This window comes from Ascaphus truei, chromosome 3 (genome assembly GCF_040206685.1).
Source record: "Ascaphus truei isolate aAscTru1 chromosome 3, aAscTru1.hap1, whole genome shotgun sequence".
Classification (NCBI taxonomy): Eukaryota; Metazoa; Chordata; class Amphibia; order Anura; family Ascaphidae; genus Ascaphus; species Ascaphus truei.
In genome coordinates, this window is record NC_134485.1 from 302424846 (window position 1) to 302450219 (window position 25374).

The 25374-nt window shown below is 39.4% G+C and overlaps 1 protein-coding gene across 9 annotated transcripts in view; it reads left to right on the forward strand.

The window, feature by feature from the left end:
• The window catches only part of DIAPH3 (diaphanous related formin 3), a 782005-nt gene that overhangs the window by 303334 nt on the left and 453297 nt on the right, over nt 1-25374 (forward strand). For all 9 annotated transcript variants that reach the window (XR_012799927.1, XM_075591046.1, XM_075591039.1 and 6 more), the window contains exons 16-17: nt 2321-2596; nt 3397-3511. Coding sequence is in view for 8 of the 9 variants with exons in the window: in XM_075591046.1 (XP_075447161.1) it covers nt 2321-2596; nt 3397-3511 (391 nt within the window). In the remaining variant the exon portion in view is untranslated. The remainder of the gene's footprint in view (nt 1-2320; nt 2597-3396; nt 3512-25374) is intronic.

Sequence of the window (25374 nt, forward strand, 5' to 3'; positions counted from 1 at the left end):
AAATATGTTTCATTTGGGTTTTGCTCCTGGTGTCACATACTTCCTAAGTAATTAACCACAAAGGGTAAGAGCTCTCAAGCTTTTAGATTTGGCATTCATCACTGATCTTTGTCTCCGCACAGGAAATTATTCCACAAGCAATTTATTTTGCTGAACCTTTAGCTTTGGGTAACCTGCAGTGAAAGATAACCTGCAGCTGAATAGGAACATTTTCTGATAATTTTTCAATTTGAAAAAGTAAACAGATTGAAACACGACAAAAAGAAAGCAACCTGTGATTTACAAAGTAGATATACAATTTGGCAGTTTGACACATTTTATATTTAGAGGAAAAACTATAAGAAGTCTCAATTTCTTTTCATTGTGTACTTATTCTAAGAGCTGAATGAGTGCTAAGGAGAGAGAACTTGGAGAAAATAAAGTACACATCATACATTTTGATTCTCAGTCATAAGTGGTATGGTTTGGAAAATATATTTGTTTAACCCCTGAAACCTAAGCTGGTGAGTGTTGTTATAGAATGTCTTTGAGGGTTGATTGAAATTAAATTTAATACAGTAGTCTCTTTAAATGGGATCCATTGGCAAAGGTTGAAAACTGTTTGGTAACACAATGTGCAAATTATTGAGCACTCTAAAAACAATCACAAAGAATATACAAATCGGCATCAGTAGTAGTAGTTCAGTATCACCATTGGTAAATCTCTGCATGACGAAGTTTAGGTACTTCACACATGCTAATAGGAACATTTTTAAAGTTAATGAAAATATAATATACTGTATAAATAAAATCTTAACTTCATTTGTGATACCATTTTTTTTTTAATGTTGCATTGTTCATATCTATTATGTTAGATTTATTAAACCTAGAAGCTCTAGCCAGCCTCAGGCAGCCATAGCAAATTCTTGCAAAGTTAGCAGGCGATCATAACAAACTGCATTGCTTGGGATTGCTTTGGTTACATTCAAGGTTATGTTTAATGGGGCCACAGAGACCTTTTAATATGGTAAAGTTCAGCTTACTTTGTTTTAAAGGAGCAATCCAAGCCACTTTTGTGTCTTTTTCCCCCATAATTTTTTAATGCAGGCTTGAAGCAGGGGATCACCGGAGCTGAACCCCAGTGATTTCAGCTCCGGGGACCCCTATGTTTCCTGAGATACTTAGCTCCGTATTGGGTGCCTGTATCACTGCAGTTTTCAGCTTCCTTGTCACATGGGCCAATAGGAAGCTGCACTGGATGATGTCACAGCTTCCTTTTGGCTGCAGGGCCCGGGAGTTTTGAAAAGCAGACATAGTGAACCCTGGAGTGTCTACTGGCAACCACTATGGAGGTAAGTATCTCCAGAAGCAAGGCGTCTCCGGAGCTGAAATGAAAGTTGCTCTGAAGCAACCCCGGTTCAATTCTATAGTAAGGGGGGAAAAACGGGGTTGATCGCCTCTTAAAAAGTTTTTTTGTTTTCTTTAATCATTTTTTGTCTTGTAATTTGAATTTAGTTATTAACTCTTTTTGTAAACATTTTTATTTTGGTTATGGAGAGAAATGACAAAATATAGTACTTTAGTTTCGTCAATATTTAGGAGCCTATATCATTTATTGTGATCCATAGTTCACCAGTTTGGTATGTGTAATGGAAATGAAAGGAGAAAACTGTGGAGCAAGTCAGCACACAAATGTTGAATCTTTAAAGTACTCTTGCTACTGTACATGTAACCTCAGTTTTACTTTATCAATAAAATAAAAATCATAGTCATATACATTAGGAAGGCGATGTATCAAAGGGTGCTAATGGCTATTTTCTAGTAAATTTTACTTTTTAATAATTTTGGCTGCAGTTGAATGTTATGCATTAGCTTGCGATTTAAATCATTTGTCTGAAAGAATAATCAGTAATGACATTGCTTTTTAAGTGATTAAAGATTTGTAGAGGAAATAATATTGTTATAAAAATGTGGGAAGCTCATTGTTCCTATTTGCACACGCATTAAGACAGTAGTTTGCCATGTTAACAGCCAATGTCAGGGATGCAATAACTAGGGAACACACAGCAAAAATAACGTTTTTGGAAAAATGAAAAACAATACAAATAACGATCACTTAGTTACAACCTCCATTTCAAAATGTTTAAGTGGTTGCTGCTTGAAGCAATTTTACAGCAGTATAAACTACAAAGCAAATTTGAATTGTTTAGAAGTATGCATCTGCTTTTGAGAAGGACTGTAAGCAGATCATTTCCTAAATTTACAGAAAACATTGACTTACTTTCTCACTAAACAACTTTATGAAAAATATGTTTTATTTAATGGACTTGTTTTCTTTTAGAATGGTGCAGCACTCGTTGGCCTTGTAGTTGCAACACAAGATGGATCTAGCAGTTTGCCATCTGCTGGTATTCCTCCACCTGCTCCATCATGGGGTCCTATGCCACCTCCGCCACCTCCGCCCCCACCTCCGATGTTTGGTGGTCCCCCACCTCCACCACCCCCTCCTGGATTTTCGGGAGGGCAGCGTTCTCCTGTGCATAAACTTCCTTTTGGTTTAAGGCCTAAAAAAGAATTTAAACCAGAAGTTGGGATGAAGAGGCTTAATTGGTCAAAGGTACTATTTTTTTTATGTAATTGGTAGTTTTAAATTCAATAGCATATTTATTAAGTTCTAACTCATTTAGTTTTATAGTCAGGGACTTTAAAACGAGCAATCACAAATGTTCCATTGGTCGAGTTGAGGCAGGACCTCTGGGAATAAACAACTTGAGGTTTTTAACTAGACACATACTGTAGTTTTCATATCTAAAACATATTGTTAACTTGTGATGGCCATGTACATCCCTTTATGATTTACGGATTTCAATAAACAATTTTTTTTCCATTTTTCCACATTTCTTACTTATGCAAGGAAAATTGAAACACGATCAATGTCACTGAAAGAAAAAACACATTTAGACTTTAGATGGATTTTCTGCATTTATATTCGGCACACATTTTTTTCCTTTAACTAACAAAGTCTTTTATCAGCTCTGCCTTAAGCAGATTAGAATATTTCTTTGACAACAGACATTTGTCATAAGCAATGTTGTTTTTAAAAAGTCAAAAGTCTACTAGCTCATAAAATCACTAACTACTGAAGGCTGTTTAAATATTAACAGAAAATATAATGTAAAAATATTGGCGCAAGAGATTTATTAACATTACTTTGTAACTTTTGATGAATAGTCCTTGGGCCTTATTTGATTATAGATTTTTATATTATATCAAATATTGTATCGATTATATGAAGCTAACTAAAATAAGTGACATGGTAATGGAAGCAAGGACTTACGTTTTCCATTAGTGTATTGTACTTTTTGTAGATCGCTACCAGTTTATATCAATACAAACTTGATATTTCCTTAAATGTAGATTAGACCTCATGAAATGACGGAAAACTGTTTCTGGCTAATGGCAAATGAGGACAAGTATGAAGATATTGATTTACTCTGCCAACTTGAACATGCCTTCTCCTGTCAAAGAAAAGGTAAACATTACAAACTGACATGAATAATTTTAGTTAAATACGTTTTAGTTCTTCATTTTCTTTGCACTGCTTTTGTTAACTTTATCAGGTTTAGTTTATAAAAGACATTTTGATTAACGTGTAATGAATATGGCAGGAGATATTGGGTATTTTAATCAATGTGGCACTCAGGGGGTTAATGTTGGTTACAACTTGCCTTAAAAATACAAGAATTGTTTTTATGGCCTAACAAGCCGGTCCTGTGTTATATAGGACTGAGGTTATCTTGAGTCAACATCTGTTTTGCCAGAGATGGGATTAAAATATGGCTTTCCTGACATAAGGATTAACAAGACCCTTTTAAAAACACTTGGAAAAGCATTCTTGGGAGGGGTTCTACAGAGTACCAAGGGGTGCAATGGTAGGTGGTGCAAAAGACAGATATCTGTTTCTCCTCATAAATAGATATTAGGCTTTCAAATTGTAGGTGAAGGCGTGTATGTTAAGTACACAGATGCGACTGTCGAAGTGTTATAGAAATAAAGTTAAGAAGCCTGTTATATATTGAGATAAACTTTAAAACGTCGCAAGACTTTTGTTTCTTTTAGGTCGAACATGTCAGCCAATTGGCTGATTGGTGATAGCGGTGGGCTTACGTTGGTTTCAATAGGAGAAAAAGGGTATATAGGTCTTACTAAAGAGTTATTCAATTACAATTCAACAGAGGTATGTTTTGGGGTCACGTGAATTTTCATCTTTCCTACACCAGTGACCTCTCTGGGAAGAACTTTTATTTGAAGAAACTGTCTGCATTTATTGTAACTATGTCCTTGTAATACTACTTTTCTGTAACCTAAGCACTGTATTTCTTTTTAATACTAAAGCCAAACTTTAATAAGTAATGCTTTGGGCTCTTATTGTACAGCGGAAACTACATTTTTTTAACTCATTTTTCAACAGCAGATTTTTGTGTTGTAAGTACATAATTTTTTCTTAATAAAAAAAGGATTATTAAACTCAGTAAATTACTTTTGATATTTCTTTTGGTGATGGCAGTGTATTGACGGTATATATTGTGACAGAGTAAGGGTAAATATTAACTAATTTGACGTACCTTACGGAGGAGAAAGATAGGGCAGCGAATTGGCTGTGTGCTGTTCATGACAGATGTATTTATATGTGTGTGTGTGTGTGTGTGTGTGTGTGTATATATTTATATAGTTTACATATATATATATATAGTTACATATATATATATATATATATATATTTAATGTGTGTGTGCGTGTATATATATATATATATATATATATATAATTAATATATATATATATATATATATATATATATATATATATATATATATATATATATATATATATATATATGAAACATCTGTGTATTAATTAAACCTGCCTATCCTAGCCTTTGCGTCGTGACCATTGTCTTGAATTATGCAAAGTAATATGTTCATTGGTATAGGTGGTGTGCCCTCAAAAGGTGCAGTGCTGGAAAACATTAGCATGCTATGTCATTAGAGCAACATTGTGTTTTACACTTTTGTCTCCAAAAGATTCTTCTCAATATTTATAACAATTTTCTGTGTGTGTGTTTGTGCAGTTATTGCATTATACAATGTATGCCCAGTAACATTTTCATCCATATACATACACGCATTGTTTGACGTTGTGTGATTGGCTCAGTACATTAAATGATTTTGAAGCAACCACTTTATTTATTTTGTATTATTTTCAGTACAATAGGCCTGATGTGATTTGTTATTGCAATGCTTTTTTTTTTTTTAATCTGGAACTTCATGTAGTGTAGGATAAATATGTGCTTAATGTTTTCCAGGGAATTAATTTCACACCTACTACTATTTATTAGTAAAATGTAAAATGGAGTCCCAGTAAATTTAAAAGCACTTAGTACATTTATATTTGTAGTGCTATCCCTCACATCCCTCATATATTAAATGTGCAATCCCTGTTATTCTATTTTGTAAAAATAAAGATTTTGTTTTCTCACCTTTTAGATAAAACATTTAAAACCTGGCAAGGAGATTTATGATTATTTGTAATTTTTAGCTTTTTGTTAGAACATCAAGGTTTCCTTCAAGTGAAATAATGCTGATGTTTTCATGTTTATGAGTAGTTCAGTAACTGCATTGAAGAATGCAGATTTGTTTCTTATGTGCAGCTATAGTGCATTAAAGAGACATGTAAGGTTCAGTAATCTCTGTACTGTACTTGTATGTCATCAATGAGGAACCATGTCAACCAACCTACATGTATATAACCTTCATTTGAAGCAGAAAAATGAAATGATAATGGATGCTGGTTTTTTTTTTCCATGAGTACTTTGCATTCCTGTGTCTTTCTGAAAAATAAATATATGCATGGGATGCCATCTTCAAAGATTGCTGTCTCATGCAGAAAAAAAGAGAATATAATCCTTTTATTTTAGATTTTTTTTGTTTATTTGAGTGCATAGCAAATATAATGGTTTTTATATTTTAAAGCTAAATCTATACAAGAAACATGCTTCTGAGTTGTTTGCTGCACAGTTCGCAAAAAATAAAATTACAAATATTTTGCAGTGAAATATTACAAACTTATTTACACATCAAAGGTTTTGTACACCTTATTTAAAGCTGCAGACCAAGCAAAAACCTAATGTAGATTTGTTGTTTTTAAATCAGTTCTGTACTATGAGAAAATACTTGTAGCATTGAAAAAAAAATGCTGAATGATATTTTTCATGTATTATAATGTTGCAAGCATTTTTTATTTCTATAGCAACCATTTACAAAGTCACATCCCCTTCCTCTTCTGAAACAGGCTGTGGCACACCCCTTTTTGAGCCCTGCCCTCTAGCAGTGCACCAATTGTATCTAGTGACTTACTGGTCATATGATCTTCCCCACAGAACTTTTCATCTTTGGTCCTTTTCTGCTGTACTGACAGACATTTTGTGAAGTCCTGAGCCGAATCTTCGATCGATCAGCAACTTACCTAATTATCATTGTGTGGATCGTATTAAAGGGGGGGGGGGGAGGGGAAAGTCGGCTATAACTGCTGCTTTAAGAGAGCAGTCCCTCTATCAGCATATATTTTGTTATAAGAACACTGCAGCTTCTTACAGCTTAAGCCTGTTGTACTTGACTGCCATGTGAACGTGCAAATGCAAATTGAAGTATATAAACTGATACAAACTTCCATTTAATTAACATAATTGCTGTTAAAATGACCGGATTTATTTAATTTTGTAGGACTTGATTTGGTATTAGAAGATTTCCACAATTGATTATAAGATGCAGATTTTTAAGATGGCCCTTACAGTAATCTAATATGGCATGAAAATTATAGGCATATTAAGGACTAATTATAGAAACAATGCTTTACTACTGCACAAATTATATCCTCATTACAGACTGGTAATAGAAACAGTGAAGCTTTTGTTGGTAAAACACAAAGTAGGGAAATAGTAGTAGAATTGCAGGCGCACCACCATCCAGTCCACATAGACAAAAGAGGGTGACTCAATATTTCCAGAAACGATGGTTTATTGTAATAAATTGGGCAGAGGAAAAACGACCTACACGTTTCCTTGATTCAGAGCGCAACCCCCTTCGGCGGGAAAACAGGCTGTTTCCTGGTCTGCAGAGCATTCAAAAATGAAGGTTAGAGGCTTGAATAAATTAGACCGTGAACAAGCGGCAGCGCGAAACATGTAGGTAGTTTTTCCTCTGCCTAACTTGTTTCAATTAACCATAGTTTCTGCAAATATTGAGTCACCCTCTTTTGTCTGTGGCCTGGATGGTGGTGCGCCTGCAATTCTACTGTTTTTCCCCTGCATTCACCTGGCGGAGTTTCACACGTGTTCCTGCTTCAAGAAATTTAAACTTCTAAAAGAAGCACATGCCACAGAATGAGTGTGTAAAAACCACATCCCTCGGCTTTTAAATGTTTCCAATTGAGCATGAGGGGGGAAAGCTGCATGTGAAGAGGTTGAGGAGTGTTATTGCACCTTAGAATTTAGCATGGCTATTACACTTTCTATACAGAACTTTCCAAGTAGTTGCTATCTCCATATAAACCCATTTCTACTCAGGATTGTATCAAAGAAGGGATTATATTCAAAGGATTTTATTATCCGTTTATCAATATAAGAGGATATACAAAATGTAGGATGTTTAAGATGTTTAAGTAATAATGCCATCAGTAGCAACACCAGTAGTTGATATTGTCGCTACACAAATCTATTGAACAGTTGCAAAATAAGTTACCAAGTCTAAACATTCATGTTGGTAAAACCTTGCGCTAAAACTTCTCCTCCCCCCCACCAACTTTTTGGTGGCATCTAGAACAAGGCAAAAGTAGGTCCTCTTTAAGTCCAGCTTGAACTCGTGCTGACTCTCTGTAAATGAGCCTCTGTTATCCTTCCTAAACTGTTTGTTACAGTTTGTATATGAACGTTTCAGTATATTCGAGGTGAAGCTTTCTGAGAAATTCTTCTGATACAGAAAGTACATTCTGTGACATTGAGATTTTGCTTTTTACTTATAAAGCATTCTTCTTTTTATGTCTTCTTTAATATTATATTAAAATTTCTGTTCCCCACAGGGCAGTGGGTCCCGAATAGGGGTAGTTCCTCCCATCAGCCCAGTAGGACAGGTAACTCATCTTCAGGTACTGATACATAAGACCCGCCTTTCACCTTCAGAACACTCTTTTTCCTCTCCTACAGCATAGCAGTAGTTTATTTTCTTAAAAGGACTCTCCAGGCCCGCAGCAAGTGTAGTCTATACTGGGTGTTTTCAATTTTATCTCCCCCTGAAACTCTGGCACCATGCAGCCATGGTGACTGTCGCTGGAGGTCCCCCGTGATCGAGTCTTGACTTATTGATGCTTCTGGAACACATGAAACTTAGTGCAGGCCGAATGGAAAACACACTGGCCGCTTCGATGATCCACATGGTCTGCGTTCTTAAACTAATCTTCAAGCGGCATAACTCCTTGAACTCATCGACGCGATATGCAAGGTGATCCCCATCTGCACATATTTTAAGCGGTATTACCTGTTAAGGAGCCCAGATGCACATAAGCATCCCAGGAATCTGGACAGCCTAACTAAAGCCGGATGAATGTAGAAGCTGCATCTTGCAGAGAGTCACTGGCCAAATCTTCTAGGTCAGGAGCGTGCAAACTTTATTTGCTGCTGCCCGCCCACCCCCAGCCTGCTCTCCTCTGTTGGTGTGCCCTCCCTCCCTTACCTCGTGCAGCATCATATGACGCCGCGGGTTCGTGTCACATGACCCGCAGCATCATTTGACATCACGTTACCGTAGTAACCGTGACATCACACGACCCAGCGGCGTTGCCAAGGTCACGCATCCTGAAACCGGCTGAACCTCTGTAAGTAGAGGTTGCAGAGGCCTCGCACAGTCCCCAGGCATTTCATTTAAATGCCTTGGGGAAGAGCGCGGGACCTCTGCACCCGCCAGTGCCCCACCCAAAAAATCACCCGCCCCCCAGTTTACACACCGCTGTTCTAGGTGACTCCCTACTTAGTAGTGGGTTTAAGATATTTTGTATCAATTACAGTACCTCTAGGGTGAGCTGGAAGAGGGAACATCCAAAGTAGCCACGGAGACACTACATCATGAGAGGAAGGCTACAAAAACATCTAGAATATGTGTATCTTGGGATAAGACAGTAATTGAGATTAAAAAAATATTTGAAGATTGTCTAAAATCTGCAGCGACAGGACCTAACAAACACTAGATTACTATATGATTACCAAACCATGGCTTTATAATAAATGCCAATATGACAATATAGTTAGACATTCCCTATATCATGCCTACACCCAATCATTGTATATGTTTAGTGATGGTTGTTTTACTTTAATAATACATGTTAAGTTTTATATCCGTGGTGTGCATCCAGTAAATTTCTTTTGGGCGACTTACCTCATAGTTAACCATTTTTTGTGTTACAGCAATAAGAATGGGTTTAGAGAAGGGGATGCACAATTACCCAACTTGCATTTCAAAACAGGATGAGTTTGGGGAGGGAGGGGTTGTACATAAGTGTACATTGTTAGGAGTCTTCAATATAAAATAACACCCCTTTTCCTCTCCGATTTATTTTACTAAAAAGGGAGTGTCCGTGAATGGAGATAGCTGCATCAAGGGTTATAGGAGTTAGCCTTGTGGTAATGATAACCCCCCGATATATCAACTGATGGCAGGCGTCTCAGTTGATGATATTTTTTATTCTTTGAGATCCTCACTTTCCATTATATCATGCATGCTAAATATTATCTTACTAAGACACATCATGAAATAGAATGTGGTGTTGGTGGCTGAGACAACAGGACAGCAAATCATTTATATACAAGGGGATGGTGATTATTTGTGCAAAGGTGGAATTCGAATCACTTGAAGTAAACTCTCCGTTATTCTCTTGCACAAACACTTTCTATCCACTGATTTAAAGCTACACCTAATAGAGCTTTTTTTATAATAATATACATTTTTGGCTACAGAGATTACAAGGTTACTTTTCGAAGATACCTTTGTGTACTCTTTTCAAAAATATTGTAATTCTTTGAATATACTGGCTTAGAATTAGAGCATATTATATTTTTCTTTAAAGGTTTATATGGATGTCATTAAAGCCTCCTCCTTTCTTGCTTTATAATGTTTGCTCCTTTGGAGTTATAAGGTAATCAGATGATTGGCTTCTCCATGCCGAGGACATACATGAAAACGAGAGGTAACTCTAAATGTATTACTTTCTGGTAAAATATTTTATAAATAAATAGGAAATAATACAAGGTGGTTACAAAAAATGCCCACATTTTTTAAATTCATACAGTATCTTTTTCTTTTACTGACTAGTTGTGAACGAAATACTGAATGCGAATAGTGTTTAAAATCAAAATAACTTTTGAAAAAGCATTGTAAATAGTAGTGCATATTGGGTGCAGCCACATTCGGTCTTCCACAAAGTAGGTAATAAAGAACTAAAACTTAAATAGGGCAATACTCAGTCTGGTTAGTGCAGTAAACACTAATAACTTTCATAATTACAATGACATTTACACTTAGCTATTTAATTACAAATCTAAAGCACGACGCTACTTTGAATGTGACTTTCTGTTTCCTAATAAAATAAATAGTGGAGTGAGTTTAAAAAACAAACATAAAAAAAACACCACATTCCATACTTTTATGCTCCAATTTTTTTCATGTCCTTACAATATTGTTAGTAATGATTCAGCTCTCCTAAGTGGGAATGTGCAGTAGCTTTTCCAACTTGTAAGCAAAAAGTTACTGAAAATTATCAAGTTTACCTAACTACTTACTGTAATTCAGAATCAGGAAGAAGAGAATTCAGCACATAAAAACAGCTACAAGCAAATAAAGTCAAATAACTAGCTTTTAGCCTATTATAGCCATGCTTTATTTTGGACAAAAGAACATCATGCAATATTGTCTTTTCTCTTTCCTGCCAGAAGCCCTTAAATTGTCTTTTCAATAAATTGCTGTTCTGCTAGAAACCACAATTAGCTTGCACTCAATGGTTTAAGGTGCAGTCCTACCTAATATCACAATGCACTAATGGTAGTGATAGGTTTAAGATGCGCAGATTGTGTTTGATGGTTTAAAAGTAAGTACAGGTCTCTAATGTAAGTTAGTAAAAAAAATAAAAATACTAAAGCTTGCTAAATATCCTTTTTTTCCCTTTTTCTTTATATTGTATTACAATGCAAAAGGCATTTAAAGAAATGTAACACAACATGCCTGCTTTGCCCAAAGCTGTGCAAGTGGTAACGTTTTCAAACACTGACATGCATTGAAATCAATTTGGGTCACATATTACATGTTTTGTTCCCCTACAGTAGGCTTACAACTGGAGGTCTTGCTGTAAGGGAAACAGTGTCTACATGTTAGGTTGCAAAGGGATATGTTTTAGACCAGTGTTTCCCAACTCCAGTCATCAGGGAACCCCAACAGGTCAGGTCTTAAGGATATCCCTGCTCCAGCACAGATGGCTCAGTCAAAATAACTGAGCTGCTGATTGACCCACCTGTGCTGGAGCAGGCATATCCTTAAGACCTGACCTGTTGGGGTTCCCTGAGGACTGGAGTTTGGAAACACAGTTTTAGACAAAATGGATCAGTTTAATTGACTAATAAAAGCTTTGGTCAAACTGTATCATACTGTATAAATGGGAATACGTGTGTTAGTGCGCCAGATTGTGCTGGATACTGTTTGCACATCATTATTAAATGGTGCTAGAATGATGTGCCCTTTTAGCGCAACAATTTACTGGGTAGTATGTATGTACAATATGTCTTTATTTATATAGCACCATTACATGTCGCTTCACAGCAGTAATCACGTGACAATCATATAAATAACAAATAATACGAATAATTCATAATGGGAAGAAGTGCTTCAGACATAAAAGTAACATTTAGGAAACGGTGTCGGTGCTCCAAAGAGCTTATAATCTAATTGGTAAGTGGGAAAAACGTACAGCGACAGTAGGAGGGCATTCTGGTAAGTGCGTAGTATTTAGAAAGCGTTTTTACTTGCCAACAAAAACATTTTGCCATGCGTATTGAGAATAAAAGTAGAGTTTAAAATAATGGAATGCTAAAACCCAATGCTTTTTATGTGAAAAGAAAAAAATAGATATCCAATGAATAAATATATCTATTGTTTTACTGTAATGAATGCCAGGTGTACTACAAACAGCCGCAGGCACAAGAAGCCAAGTATTGTTCTTACAGTAAGTTCAGTTTACATTTTTTTTTTTTAATCTGGATGATAAGCGTCTGAATCTGTTCACACTAGGAAAGCAAATGCTACAGAAAGTATACTGTATATTCTCGTTTATTACTGCGTTTCAGTTGTCATCAGAAATATTTCTCACACTGATGCATCTTTGAAGTGTTTTTTTTCCCCTCCTGATTCTTCCGTTTAGTAAAAGTATATATTTAAAATGTAAATGCTGTTTTATGATTGTGTATGCTTTGAACAGATGTCACAAGATGTCACTCTTGTTCCTGCTGATAAAAATTTTTTTTTTCTGTCTTGAACAATTTTTGTTGCCTCTAATTTTTATCTGTAGTTCATCCACTTAAGTAGTTCACTGCCACAATGACACAATTATTGACCTTAGATCAGTCATTGTGATATTGCATTCTTCCTCTATGTTGTAGTAAAGGTAATTTTTTTCAACATGACTCTTCCCTTGCCAAACTTTTTCATACAAAAAATTGGAATTGATTAAATCCAAATTTTTTTTTTTTTTTTTTTAAATTAATGATAGCCCCGTGTTCCATGGGGACTGGAGTGTTAAACTTCAGAATCTGAGAACAATGTATCCTATCTTTCAGAACTGTTTTTCTCATGGTAGAACTGTCCTATTAAAAATGCTCTAAAGCAGTGACATTACCTTAAAGCTGCAGTTCAGTCTTTTTTTTTTTTTTTTTAATTTTTTTTTTTTTTTTTTAAATTCAATAGTTTCATGTGGGCAATCTCTAATTACATAAAGAACTGTATAGCTGCCAGTCAATTCGTTCTCCATGAATTGATTGGCGAAATAAATTGATCTTTAGATATGGGATATGTTTTTCCTCTGCTTCTGTCACTCAGTGGAAGCTCATGAATATTCATGAGCACTCCTGCACTGACATGTGCTAGAGGGAGGGCAGGGCTGACAAAGGGGTGTGCCAGGGCTTGTGACAGGAGATGAAGGGGCAGTGCCTTAGTAAATGGTTGTTAAAATAGAATACAAGAAAATTGGTCTTTCAAAGTTGTTTTTTAAAAACAGAAAATGCTAAAAGTATTTTTTCTTACTACAGAACTGATTTATTAAAAATAACACACATGCAGGATATTGACTGAACTGCAGCTTTAAGGTGAGCCTATAACTTCATAATACAAAAACGGTCTGGAAATGTAGTCCTTCAAGATCAGCCCTGCATTAGTCACCCATTATTTCATGGTATTGCACTGTTGGGTTAGTACTTGCCAAACTGGATGGCTCCCAAATAGGCTTTTCCATGGCACTAGGTAAGTAATCTAAAGGTTTGTAGCTACTGAAAACATACAGAATGTACTAAGACATACTGTCTTCGGAGCCACGGCTTAAGAACCTTAAAGCTGCAGCTCTGAAGATATTGCGGTCGCTCTGCGTGGGGTCCATACTTTTGGATCAAAATCTTTCTTGCCCCGGGAGCGAAAACAGTAAGTCTTACTACTGTATGGCATAACATGTTTAGGGTGAAATCAACAAATGGAAGTTTTTTTTTTTTTTTTTTTGTATGAAAGTATTGCACGTTTCTAGTATACACTTTTTAGCATGTTATAATGACAATTTACTTTGTTGGAAGTTGTATTGTGGGTAAAGCATACACACACCAAAACTTCTACTAAGCCTAATTCCACCGTTATCTTTAAAGTTGACAGTTGTACTAAAAGTATTTTTTAACAGAAATCCAGAAAATAAATTTGTGTTGACGGATAGTCATTTTACCGGCATTTACTGATGCAGGCACCAGTATTAGAACACTTACCTGGGAGATTCTGGGGCAGTCTCACAGTAAATGCCTCAACATTTCTGTGAGATTCTTAATGGCCCATAGGATTAACACAGCGGGGGGTCCCTGCAGTCCCATTCAAACTTAATGGGACTGCAGGGACCCCTGCTGTATTAATCCGATGGGCCATTAAGAATCTCACAGAGATGTTGAGGCATTTACTGTGTGACTGCCCCAGAATCTCCCAGGCAAGAGTTCTAATACTCGTGGCTGCATTGTATGTTAATTTGCACATTGTGAGGAAATTGTCCTGTATAATTGTTAATGAGTCCAAGTCCAAACCATAAATGAATTGGAAATGGTTGTAACACTTCATTCAGAATGAGCATTCTAATGTAGCCATACAATATTAGTTTTTTTTTATATATTTATTTTATATATTTATACTGCCTTCGTGTAAGGAATCCACTACTGGCTTTGACTTTTGCCTTGCAGACCTGTGCAGTTGCAGGCTTCCTCTGGCAATCTATGGCACAGAGGTGCTGCCTCTCATTGCAGCTTCTGCCCTGTGCTACTTCATTGGAGGAATTCTCACACACCCTCCTCCTGTGATTGGATCTCCGCCCTTTATATTCTAGGCGTTGGCTCTGAACCAGCGCCGAGCATAACTATTCCTACCTCTATGTTACTGTCTCTGCCACAAACCACCCCAGGCCTCTCTCCTAGCGTTCTTACCTTCCAAGTTCCTGAGTATCCAGAGGCCTGGTCCTGGACGTCTGTGCTGAAGCGTTGTTGCCAGCACTGGCCTGCTGCTATCTCCTTGCAGTGGCCTACCCTGGACGTCTGTGCTGAAGCGTTGATGCCAGCACTGGTACTGCTGCATTCCCTCCTAGCAGTAGCTACCCTTCCTGTCCTGTGGCCTGCCGCTATTCTCCTGTAGTGGCCTATCCTGGACGTCTGTGCTGAAGCGTTGATGCCAGCACTGGTACAGCTGCATTCCCTCCTAGCAGTGGCTACCCTTCCTTTCCTGCGGCCTGCTGCTATCTCCTTGCAGTGGCCTGCCCTGGACGTCTGTGCTGAAGCGTTGATGCCAGCACTGGCCTGCTGCTATTCTCCTGCAGTGGCCTACCCGGGACGTCTGTGCTGAAGCGTGTTGCCAGCACCGGTACCTGCTGCATTCCCTCCTAGCAGTGGCTACCCTTCCTTTCCTGCGGCTTGCTGCGATCCTCTTGCAGTGACCTGCCTTGGACTTCTGCGCTGAAGCGTTGGTTCTACCCGACGCTGCCCTGCGGTGAACTTCGGCCAGCCTGCTGTCTCCTCCTGCTGAGATCGGCGTCATGGGCCGAGGCCGCTCCTCGCGCAGAAGCCACCCCCGCGCTCACGCTCCTAAGCTGAAGCGGGGAAATCCTGACTACCTGTTGCCGAACTCCTGCTTCCATAACGACGATGCTGCCTTCTCCAATCCTGACCCTGCGATGTACGACTACGAACTGCGCACTCCGGATCAGTCTGCGTGGACTCAGGTCGGTGATTATATAACCCCACCTCAGCCCCGCGGTCCGGTCCCGGTTTGTGGCGAGCATCGGCGTAACACTTCGACTGTACCAATTGAGTCTAATTTAAGGAGGCAAAATTCCTATTGTAATTAATCCTGACCCTTTTTTTTTTATATAAGCATTTTTAGAAAACTGCCTGTGGAACTATTTGGGCTCTACCAGCTATGGCAGGTTAGAGGCAGGCTATAATAGTAGAGGCACAAACTGATTTTTTATAAGGAGTGCTTGGATGAAGAAGAAAGACTGGGACAAAAACATGAGCATAGTTTTAAATTGACTATTTACCTTCCTTATGCTTAGTTTCTGAATATCTTTATTTATATTGATGTGTTTAAAATAATACATTCTCATTGTATTGACCGTTTTTTTAAAATGTAATAAGTAATAGCATTGCCGTTTGTGCTGATACCTCTGTTTTTGATATGACATTTAAAAAAAAAAAAAAATAAATCTGATATCGCAAGCCAGTTTGTATGTGACACTGCAGTACTTTAGACAATTATTTTACATAGCATGTGGGGAACACACTAAAGAATAATGTCTTGGTTAATTCAAAATCTATTTTTGTTTCTTTCAGGGAGCTGCTCTAGACTTTTCTTACATATAGTATATACTCGTAACTTATAGCAGCGGTGCGCAAACTGGGGGTTGTGCCCCCTTTGGGGGGGCGCAAGATTATTTAGGGGGGGCGCAGGCTGCATGCGGGGAAGCCTGGAGGCGGGCAGAGCTGTGCACGGGCAGCCAAGCTCAAGCTCCGTGCTGCTGCTTCTGTGTGATGTCTGCCTGCAGCGGGGGCGGGGCCTTCCCTGCACACAGACAGCCCCTCCTCCTCATGTCCCAGTTTTCAGCGGCACATGGGGGACTGGAGCAGGCTTAATACTCCCTCCCCCCAGGTGAAAGTAAGTGTGTGTCTGTGTGTCTGTGTGTTTGACATGTGTGTGAGACAAGAGAGGCATGGAGAAGTGGGAGACATAATGGGGGGAGAGACATGGAGAGGTGGGAGACATATTGGGGGGAGGGAGAGAGAGACATGGGGAGGTAGCCGACATATTGCGGGGAGGGGGAGAGAAAGAGAGACATGGAAAGGTGGGAGACATTAGGGGATAGAGAAATATGGAGGTGGGATACATATTGGGGGGGGGAGAGACATGGAGAGGTGGGAGACATATTGGGGGGAGGGAGAGAAAGAGACATGGAGAGGTGGGAGACATATTGGGGAGGGAGAGAAAGAGAAACATGGAGAGGTGGGAGACATATTGGGGGGGAGAGAAAGACATTGGGGGAGCGGGAGTGAGACATGGAGAGGTGGAAAAAATATTGGGGGGGAGGGGGAGAGACACTGGAGGAAGGTGAGAGAGAGACTAGGGGAAGGTGAGAGAGAGACTAGGGGAAGGTGAGAGAGACTAGGGGAAGGTGAGAGAGAGACTAGGGAAGGTGAGAGAGAGACTAGGGGAAGGTGAGAGAGAGACTAGGGGAAGGTGAGAGAGAGACTAGGGGAAGGTGAGAGAGAGACTAGGGGAAGGTGAGAGAGACACTGGGGGAAGGTGAGAGAGAGACCCTGGGGGAAGGTGAGAGAGAGAGACTGGGGGGAAGGTGAGAGAGAAAGACACTGGGGGAAGGTGAGAGAGAGACACTGGGGGAAGGTGAGAGAGAGACACTGGGGGGAAGGTGAGAGAGAGACACTGGGGGAAGGTGAGAGAGAGACCCTGGGGGAAGGTGAGAGAGAGACTGGGGGGAAGGTGAGAGAGAAAGACACTGGGGGAAGGTGAGAGAGAAAGACACTGGGGGAAGGTGAGAGAGAAAGACACTGGGGGAAGGTGAGAGAGACACACTGGTGGGAGGTCAGAGAGAAAGACATTGGGGGGAGGTGAGAGAGACACTGGGGGAAGATGAGAGAGACACTGGGGGAAGGTGAGAGAGAGAATGGCTGGAGGGAGAGACACAATGGCTAAACAGAGGGATGCAGGTCAGGCAGAGATGGCAGAATTGAGGGGCTTTGGAGGATGAGTTTTGAGGGGCTGAGGGTTATTCTTTGGGTCAGGGGCGTCACTTGGGAGTATTGATCAGCAGGGGAGATTCATCAGTACCCCCCTGGAGTTTGGTTATGGGGTCCTTGATCCCTGGGCAACATTTAAAATGGGAATAAATAAATAATACATAAAACTGGTAGGTAGGAGTGGATGACACTGGGGAAAGCAAATGGGAGAAGGAAAAAAGGGAGGGGAAAAAAAAGGTGATGGGAGAGGGAAGGGATGTAGCAAAGAGGTGGGTGAATGCCCCCTCAAATGGATTGCCTTTGTGCACCAGAAAAAAGCATATTACTAGATGCCAGCAAACGATAAAATAAACAGTGATCCAATACTAGTATACTACCTGTGCGCACGCCTGCAGCCCAAAAGATTTGTGAACTTGGCTGCAGGAGATTGTAGACGCGTGGCAGACGTGTCACAAAGCTGGTTCGCCCTCATTGGCTGAACCAGCTCCCGTGCACTGATGTCATGTGATTTTGATTATATCAGGCAGGGGGGCCCCGAGAAATTTCATGGATGAAAAGGGGAGCTTGGCATAAAAAGTTTGCTCACCCCTGACTTAAAGTATCGGCTCTGGATAGCTTACCTCTTTAAACCTGTATGAGACGTGCCAGAAACATGCAGCGCCTTATGGACAACCTGTTCCACAGGGGTGCTACTGCTGCCTATTATATCAGCCTTATCAACACTTGTACTTTTCAAAAGTGTGTGGTTGGAGATTATGGTGCTGTCTGAGATGAATACTTGGCTTTTAGTTGTATTCAGATACTGATGTGGGTAACAACACGCCCAGACTACTAGGGGTTAATAAAAAGGCAATGTGATTAATGGCTGAAAGAAGTAGTCCAAGTAGATTTCAAGCCGGTATGAAACTGTATTAATCCACTAAAGCACAGGGTTAACAGCAGGATAGCAGAATTTTTAAAAAGAAATGTAGTGTATGAATGACAATCACATTTTATACATTTAATTTGAGTCGTAACTTATTACATAGTAGATGAGGTTGAAAAAAGACATCAAGTTGAACGTATACTAAATTTAGACGACAGATACTTTATCCTATATCCATACTTACAGTATATTGTTCCAGAAGAAGGCGAACAAAAAACCCCAGTATTATATCATCCAATGATATCTCATAAGGGGAAAAATAGATTCCTTCCTGACTCCAAGAATTGCCAATTGGATTACTCCCTGGATCAACATCCTTCTCATGTTCACTTATTTGGTATATCCCTGTATACCTTTCCTTTCTAAAAAGATGTTCAACCTTTTTTTGAACAAATCTAGTGTATTTGCCATCACAGTCTCCATGGTAATGAATTCTACATTTTAACTGCCCTTACTGGAAAGAACCCTTTCCTTTGTTGCTGGTGAAATCTCCTTTCCTCCAACCTTAAGTGATGACCCCGAGTCCTTTGTATTGCCCTTGGGATGAATAGTTCTTTTCAAAGCTCCTTCTACTGTCCCTGAATATATTTGTATATTCTTATCATATCCCCTCTTAGGCTGCGGCCCCGCTGGTGCTGACCTCGCTCATGCTTGAGAGCGATGACGTCACCAGGTCTCCAGGCATGAGCGCCGGGTGTCCTTGCTATTTCGCAAGCGCGCTGGGGGGGTGTTGCGGACAAATTGAGCACGCTTGAAACGTACATTTTTTTGTTGACTCAAGCGCCAAGCTTGAGTGAGCGTGCGTGCCCGCGCACGAGCGCGCGCAGGGACTTGCACGTAAACATTTGTGTAACTAAAAGTGGCAAGCACTGCGCGCTCAGCGTGGTCTGCACCAGCGGGGCCGTAGCCTTAGATGCCTCTTTTCTAATGTAAATAAATCTAATTTAGCTAGCTTTTCATATGTTAGATTGTCCTTTGCCTTTATTAATTTGGTGGCTCTTCTCTGCATTCTCTCCAGTTCCAGAATGTCTTTTCTAGTTAGTGGTGCCCAAAATTGTACTCCATATTCAAGGTGTGGTCTTACTAATGCTTTGTAAAGGGGCATAATTATGTTTACTCCCCTTCCATCCATTGCCCGTTAAATGCAAGATAAGATCTTGTTTGCCTTTGCAGCTACTGAATGACTTTGGGCACTATTGCTAAGCCTGCTGTCTACAAGCACGCCTAAATCCTTCTCTATTAAGGACTCCCCTAATTGATCCACATTTAATTTGTAAGTCTCCTGTTTATTCTTGCATCCCAAATGCATATTTAAAACCAGAGACAGAACATAAAACACAGACAGAGCTCAGTGCACATCCAATGAAACTTACACACGGTACAGTGCCTAAATATATATGTATAGATATCTATTAAATAAAATGGTCTTTTAGTTTAACATTTTGGCCAAATTGTTGTAAGCCCCTGAGCCACTACACGGCAGACCACATCTCAAGGGTCCCTAACACTAATATAAATTCTTAATAACCTGTGCATTACCAGGAAGAATGATTTATAATAAATCTGTCAAAATTAGTTGCATAGTTCTAAGTCTGATTGAAGCTTTAGCCCAACCTGAAAAAGTTCAATTTATGACAACTCTCTGTTGTCTATCCTTCAACCAGTTTTCAATCCAGGTGCATATATTTTTACTGAGTCCAATTTGCTTTATTTCATACTCCAACCTTTTGTTTGGAACCGTATCAAAAGCCTTTGTAAAATCTAAGTAGACCACATCAACTGCATTACTCTGGTCTAAATACCTACTTACCACCTCAAAGAAACAAATAAGGTTAGTTTGGCATGATCTATCCTTCATAAATCTATTCTGACTAATACTAATAATTTTGTTTTTCCATGAGGTTTTCCTGAATATTATCCCATATTAAACCTTCAAGTAACTTCCCCACTATTGAAGTCAGGCTTACAGGTCTTCCCCTGTTGTGATCTAGCTCCCTTTTTAAATACAGGCACCATATCTGCTTTACGCTAAACTTGTGGTACTTACTGACCATGTGAAAATTGAGTCCTTGAATATTAAATGTAATGGTTTGGCTATTTCTGAACTTAAATTCGTAAGAACTCTTGAATGCCTGCCTTTCTAAAGTGTAAGGTCTTTGTAGAACCTAAGTAATCTGTTTTTTGATTTAAACTTAGACCCTGTTATGATCACTGTTATCCAATTTTTCCCGGACTTGAATATTTGTTATTACTTCTAAGTTGTTTGATAGTACCAAATCCTGTGTTGCCCCTCTCCTGGTTGGTTCCTCAATAATTTGGGTCATGTAATTTGCCTTTAAGCACCCCCAAAAACATGTTTCCTTTATTGTTATGCTAATCTTATTGCCTCAGTCTGTCTGGATAATTAAAACCTCACATTATGCAAACAACCTAGTTTTGATGCCTTCTCCATTTGCAAAAGTATTTTATCTTCCTCAATCTCAGATATTTGGTGGTTTATAGCATATCCCTATAAACATTTTCTTTTATTCTTTTACCTCCACTGCTAATTTCTATCCACAAGGTCTCTACATTTTCATCATTCCCTTCATAAACATCTTCCCTTATAATAGGTTTTAGACCTGGTTTAGCAAATAAGCATACTCCACATGCTCTTCTATTTGTTCGAACCTTCCGAAAAAGGGAATAACACTCTAAATTAACTGCCTACCATGTTTCAGTAATGCCTATGATATCATACAGCTCCCTTGCAGCTATTAATTCAAGCTCCTTCATTTTATCTGTCAGGCTTCTTGCATTAGCAAGCATGCATTTAAGTTATTTTTTCAGTCTGTACTATTATCTTATCTGCTCCTGCCTTTCTGCGCCAATTGGGTGTAGTCTTTAGAAGTTTTCTTGTATTATCTGTATTTATTATGGGTGTATAGCTTTTTGCCAAACACGCTCTTTCCCCCATAATACCTCCATAACCCCTTGCTATTTCCCCATTTATTCTTTCTAGTTTATCTGTTTCTTTCCCCTCCCCCATCCATCCTAGTTTAAAATCTCCTCCGACCTTTTTAACATTCTCCTCCCTAGCACAGAAGATCCTTCTTCATTGAGGTGCAATCCATCTCTAGCATAAAGATTGCACCTCTCAGAAAAGAAGTCCCTGTACTTCCTACACTACTTTCTTAGCCATGCATTAACCTTCCTAATCTCCGACTGTATCCCTGGGATAGAGCATGGCCTTAAGTATTTTGGCCTCGATTCCTGAAATCATTCTTTAGGACCCTCCATTTTTCTCTAACTTTGTCATTGGTGCCAATGTGTACCAAGACCGGCTGGTCAATCCCAGCCCCTCCCAACAATCTGTCTACCCGATCCGCAATGTGCCGAACCCGAGCACCTGGGAGACAAACCGTTCTGTTCATGTGGTCATGGCAACAGATTGCCCTATCTACCTTCCTAATAATGGAGTCCCCTACCATCTCAATCTTTCTTTGTACCTGAGTATCCCGAGTCCCCTCTTATTGATATTAATCTATATAATTTTTCTTCAGTAATTCACCCAATTTAATTCCTGGTACACGCTCTCAAACTGTTTTTAATTATACTGTAAAACATGCACAGTCTCTGTCACTGTAGGCCAGACTCATAACAGTGAGCGCAAACACCAGGCAGAATGAGAGAGTTTAATAGAGCAGCTTTATTCTGGCCAGACCCAACAGGGAGCAACACCGTGCACAAAACAGGGCAACAACTCATCAGAAACACTGGATTCTGGGGACTCCTAGCTCGCTGGATGTAAGGCACTGCCCGATCTATCTTATGCTGCCTTGATCCGTACATTCACAGTAACTAGGGATAACCGCAGCCTGGTCCATACTGTATGTAAACAAATTGTGTAACGCTCAGCATATTAGCAAGGATCAATGAAGATGAATAATGTCCTTTAGAGGGAATACCCTTAAGGTATCAATGTATGAGGCAATCTCTTAAACTAACCTTGATACAGAACTTTTGTTCGAAACGCGTAGGGGGTGTTTTCCTGTGCTTTTCTCCAATAAAGAAATTGTCATTTGGATCCCCTCCTGACTCCAGTCATCGGTGGTGCTCTCTTATTTCGTTTTTCTCTGAATCTCTTAAACTACCAATCAACTGCTGGTAACAAACTTAACTGTTGTAAGGTATACCCACAAAATTGTGTCCAGACACATATATATGAAATTTAGTGTGATGAAAGGTAAGAGATACTTTTCAAGGACTCACATGAAGTGCAGCATCCTTGGGTGGTAATTCACATCCTCCATGTCCTCGGGTACAGGTGTGCTGGGATCTTTGATAAACAGGACCAGAAGCAGCCAAAAAAGACCAAGCACTACTTCCCAAAAAGGTGAACAAGAGATGATCAATCAAAGCAAAAGGAGAGCATTCCCATAAAAATGAGGCTAATTTATTATCAGCATGGAAACAAGCAACATACACAGGGACACAAGCCTATACAAGCATATTGGAATGCTCTCCTTTTGCTTTGTTTGATCATCTCTTGTTCACCTTTTTGGGAAGTAGTGCTTGGTCTTTTTTGGCTGCTTCTGGTCCATACTATAGTTCACTTTTATAGTTGGTGTTTAGTCACGAGACCAAACATGAACAGCTGTAGCGTTCTTATCGGCATCGGCTTGTATAGTTTTCCGGCACCCACCTAAATCATGCAGAACCGAGTGCCGACCAATCAGCTGAGACATTTTCGCACCTGAGGCAATCGGGGGCCGGAGACTTGACTGGATGGACCAATCAGAGACTTGGGCGATGATGGTGCCCAAGGACAGCCCCAGAGAATAGGGCTTGGTGAGCAGTTGAAATTGGAACTGACCAATGGGAATTAAGCCAACGAGGCCAGGACCCAGGCCTCAGTTCCCAATTACAGCTCTACATCTCCTGGAGTAGATGCCTGGCTGCCGGAGAGAGAACAATGCTCCGCATATGCAGTATGTACCTTCCCAGCAGAAGGGATTTCCTGTCTCGTCCTCACAATTGTCGTAGAGACACTGCATTTAGCCCCATACAGAGGGTAGTCCCTGACTCATATGCTTGCTGCTTGACTATGGTTAGTGGCCCAAGCATACAATGAGTCGCATAGAAAGAAATAACAAATTAAAGTTTCAAAATAAACAGATAGTAACCTGGCTTCAGATCCTTAACCTCAGGTTACATATTATAGCAGGGCTGGCAACCATTTTGTGGCTCCGAGATTGCCAATATGACCCTGTACCTGGGTCACAAGTTTGTACCAGCCTCATCTTACTGTTTTCACACTCTAGTTTCACATATTCAAGGAAGTCAACGTAAATTAGGAGAGATGGCAACAGAATTGGAAGATGGTGCCTGCTTGTCACCGGGCAACTAAGTTAGCTTCTATGAATACTGCTGGTTGGTGCTGTAGAGGTGGCTGATCAGAGTGTCTCCTCAGAGTACAGTATGGTCTCCTCTGTTTCGCACCACCTTAAAGGTTGTGTAAGTCACCAAATTGTTGAACAGTACAAATACCTTTAAAGTATGTCGGGTTTCAGACATAATGTTGTTTATAATTTTTTTTTATTTCAAAGACCACTTCCTTTGTACATCGACCCCAATATCTCTGACCTTTACTGTGCATACACTGGCTTTCCTATACCTCTTGTGCTGAGAACCTTGCCAGACCAAATTAATCCATAAATAATAGTTTCATGCATTTAGAAATTCTGTTTTTTGTAAAGTATTTAATTTTCAGACGAATTTGCATAGCTGATTTAGCAGTTTCATGCACAGACGCCTATAAATGGTATTAGATATTAAAATGTAGACTGATTTAACAGTGATGTTCTTTAATATAACTTGTTGTTAGAAGGTTACATTGCTGAAGAATTCTGGCTCTACAATTAAACATAGAGTATAACCAGAATGGAGATTTTCTTATGTTTTATGCTGGTTTCTTAATCACCTAGCTGTTGTACATGCCCAAGGAGGACCGTTCCTGATTCCATCTTGCTTGATATAAATGCAAGCTTCCTAATGTTGACTGTTGAACTATTCCGCAGTTCCTATGACTATATTGGTCACTGTCTGTCACAGTTGATTCCATTCACTGCTGTATTTATTTATGTATTATCCCAGGGCACATTGAAAAAGAAATATTAGTAGGTTAATTATAATGGTTTACGTACAAGCAAGTTCTATTCCTGCCGTTGCTTCTGGTGTGGCTGGTTAAAGCAATTACCTCTGATAAGAGTCACAGGGATTTTAAACATGGAAACATGAAAATGTTCCAATAAAAAATTATATGTTTGGCTATCTTTCTCTGGATTAAGTTGAATTATTTCTAAAAAATTGTATCTTGGTAAGATAATTGGCTTTTACATTTTTTTTTTTCCCCCCAAAAGTTTTTATTAGGCATTGTATGAAATACATTGTATACAGAATAAACAATATTTTGCCTAATACAGGTTTTTCTTGTTTTATTGACAGAAAGAGGGAAAGACTCAACGCTCCCCCGACCTTCAAGTGTGGGTCGGCAGGGTTGGCGTGAGGGTCAAAACAGAGAGAGGGGGGGGGGAGGGGGAGAAGTAGTGATGGAGAGATGAGGACGGGGGGGGCAGGGTCTGGGGAAGGGAGGACCCTTCCTCCTCTGACCGTTGTACTGTACTCTTCCACTACTGCTGTCTTCTAATGTGGGAGATGGTCGTCACTAATCTGTCATACGGGACAGCCACGGTTCCCATGTATTGTAAAAGGGCTCCGTTTTCCTTTTTAGAAAAGCCGAGAGCTTTTCCATTAACATAACTTCTTGTATTCTGTTTTTAACAGTTTGCCTAGGGGGGGAGAC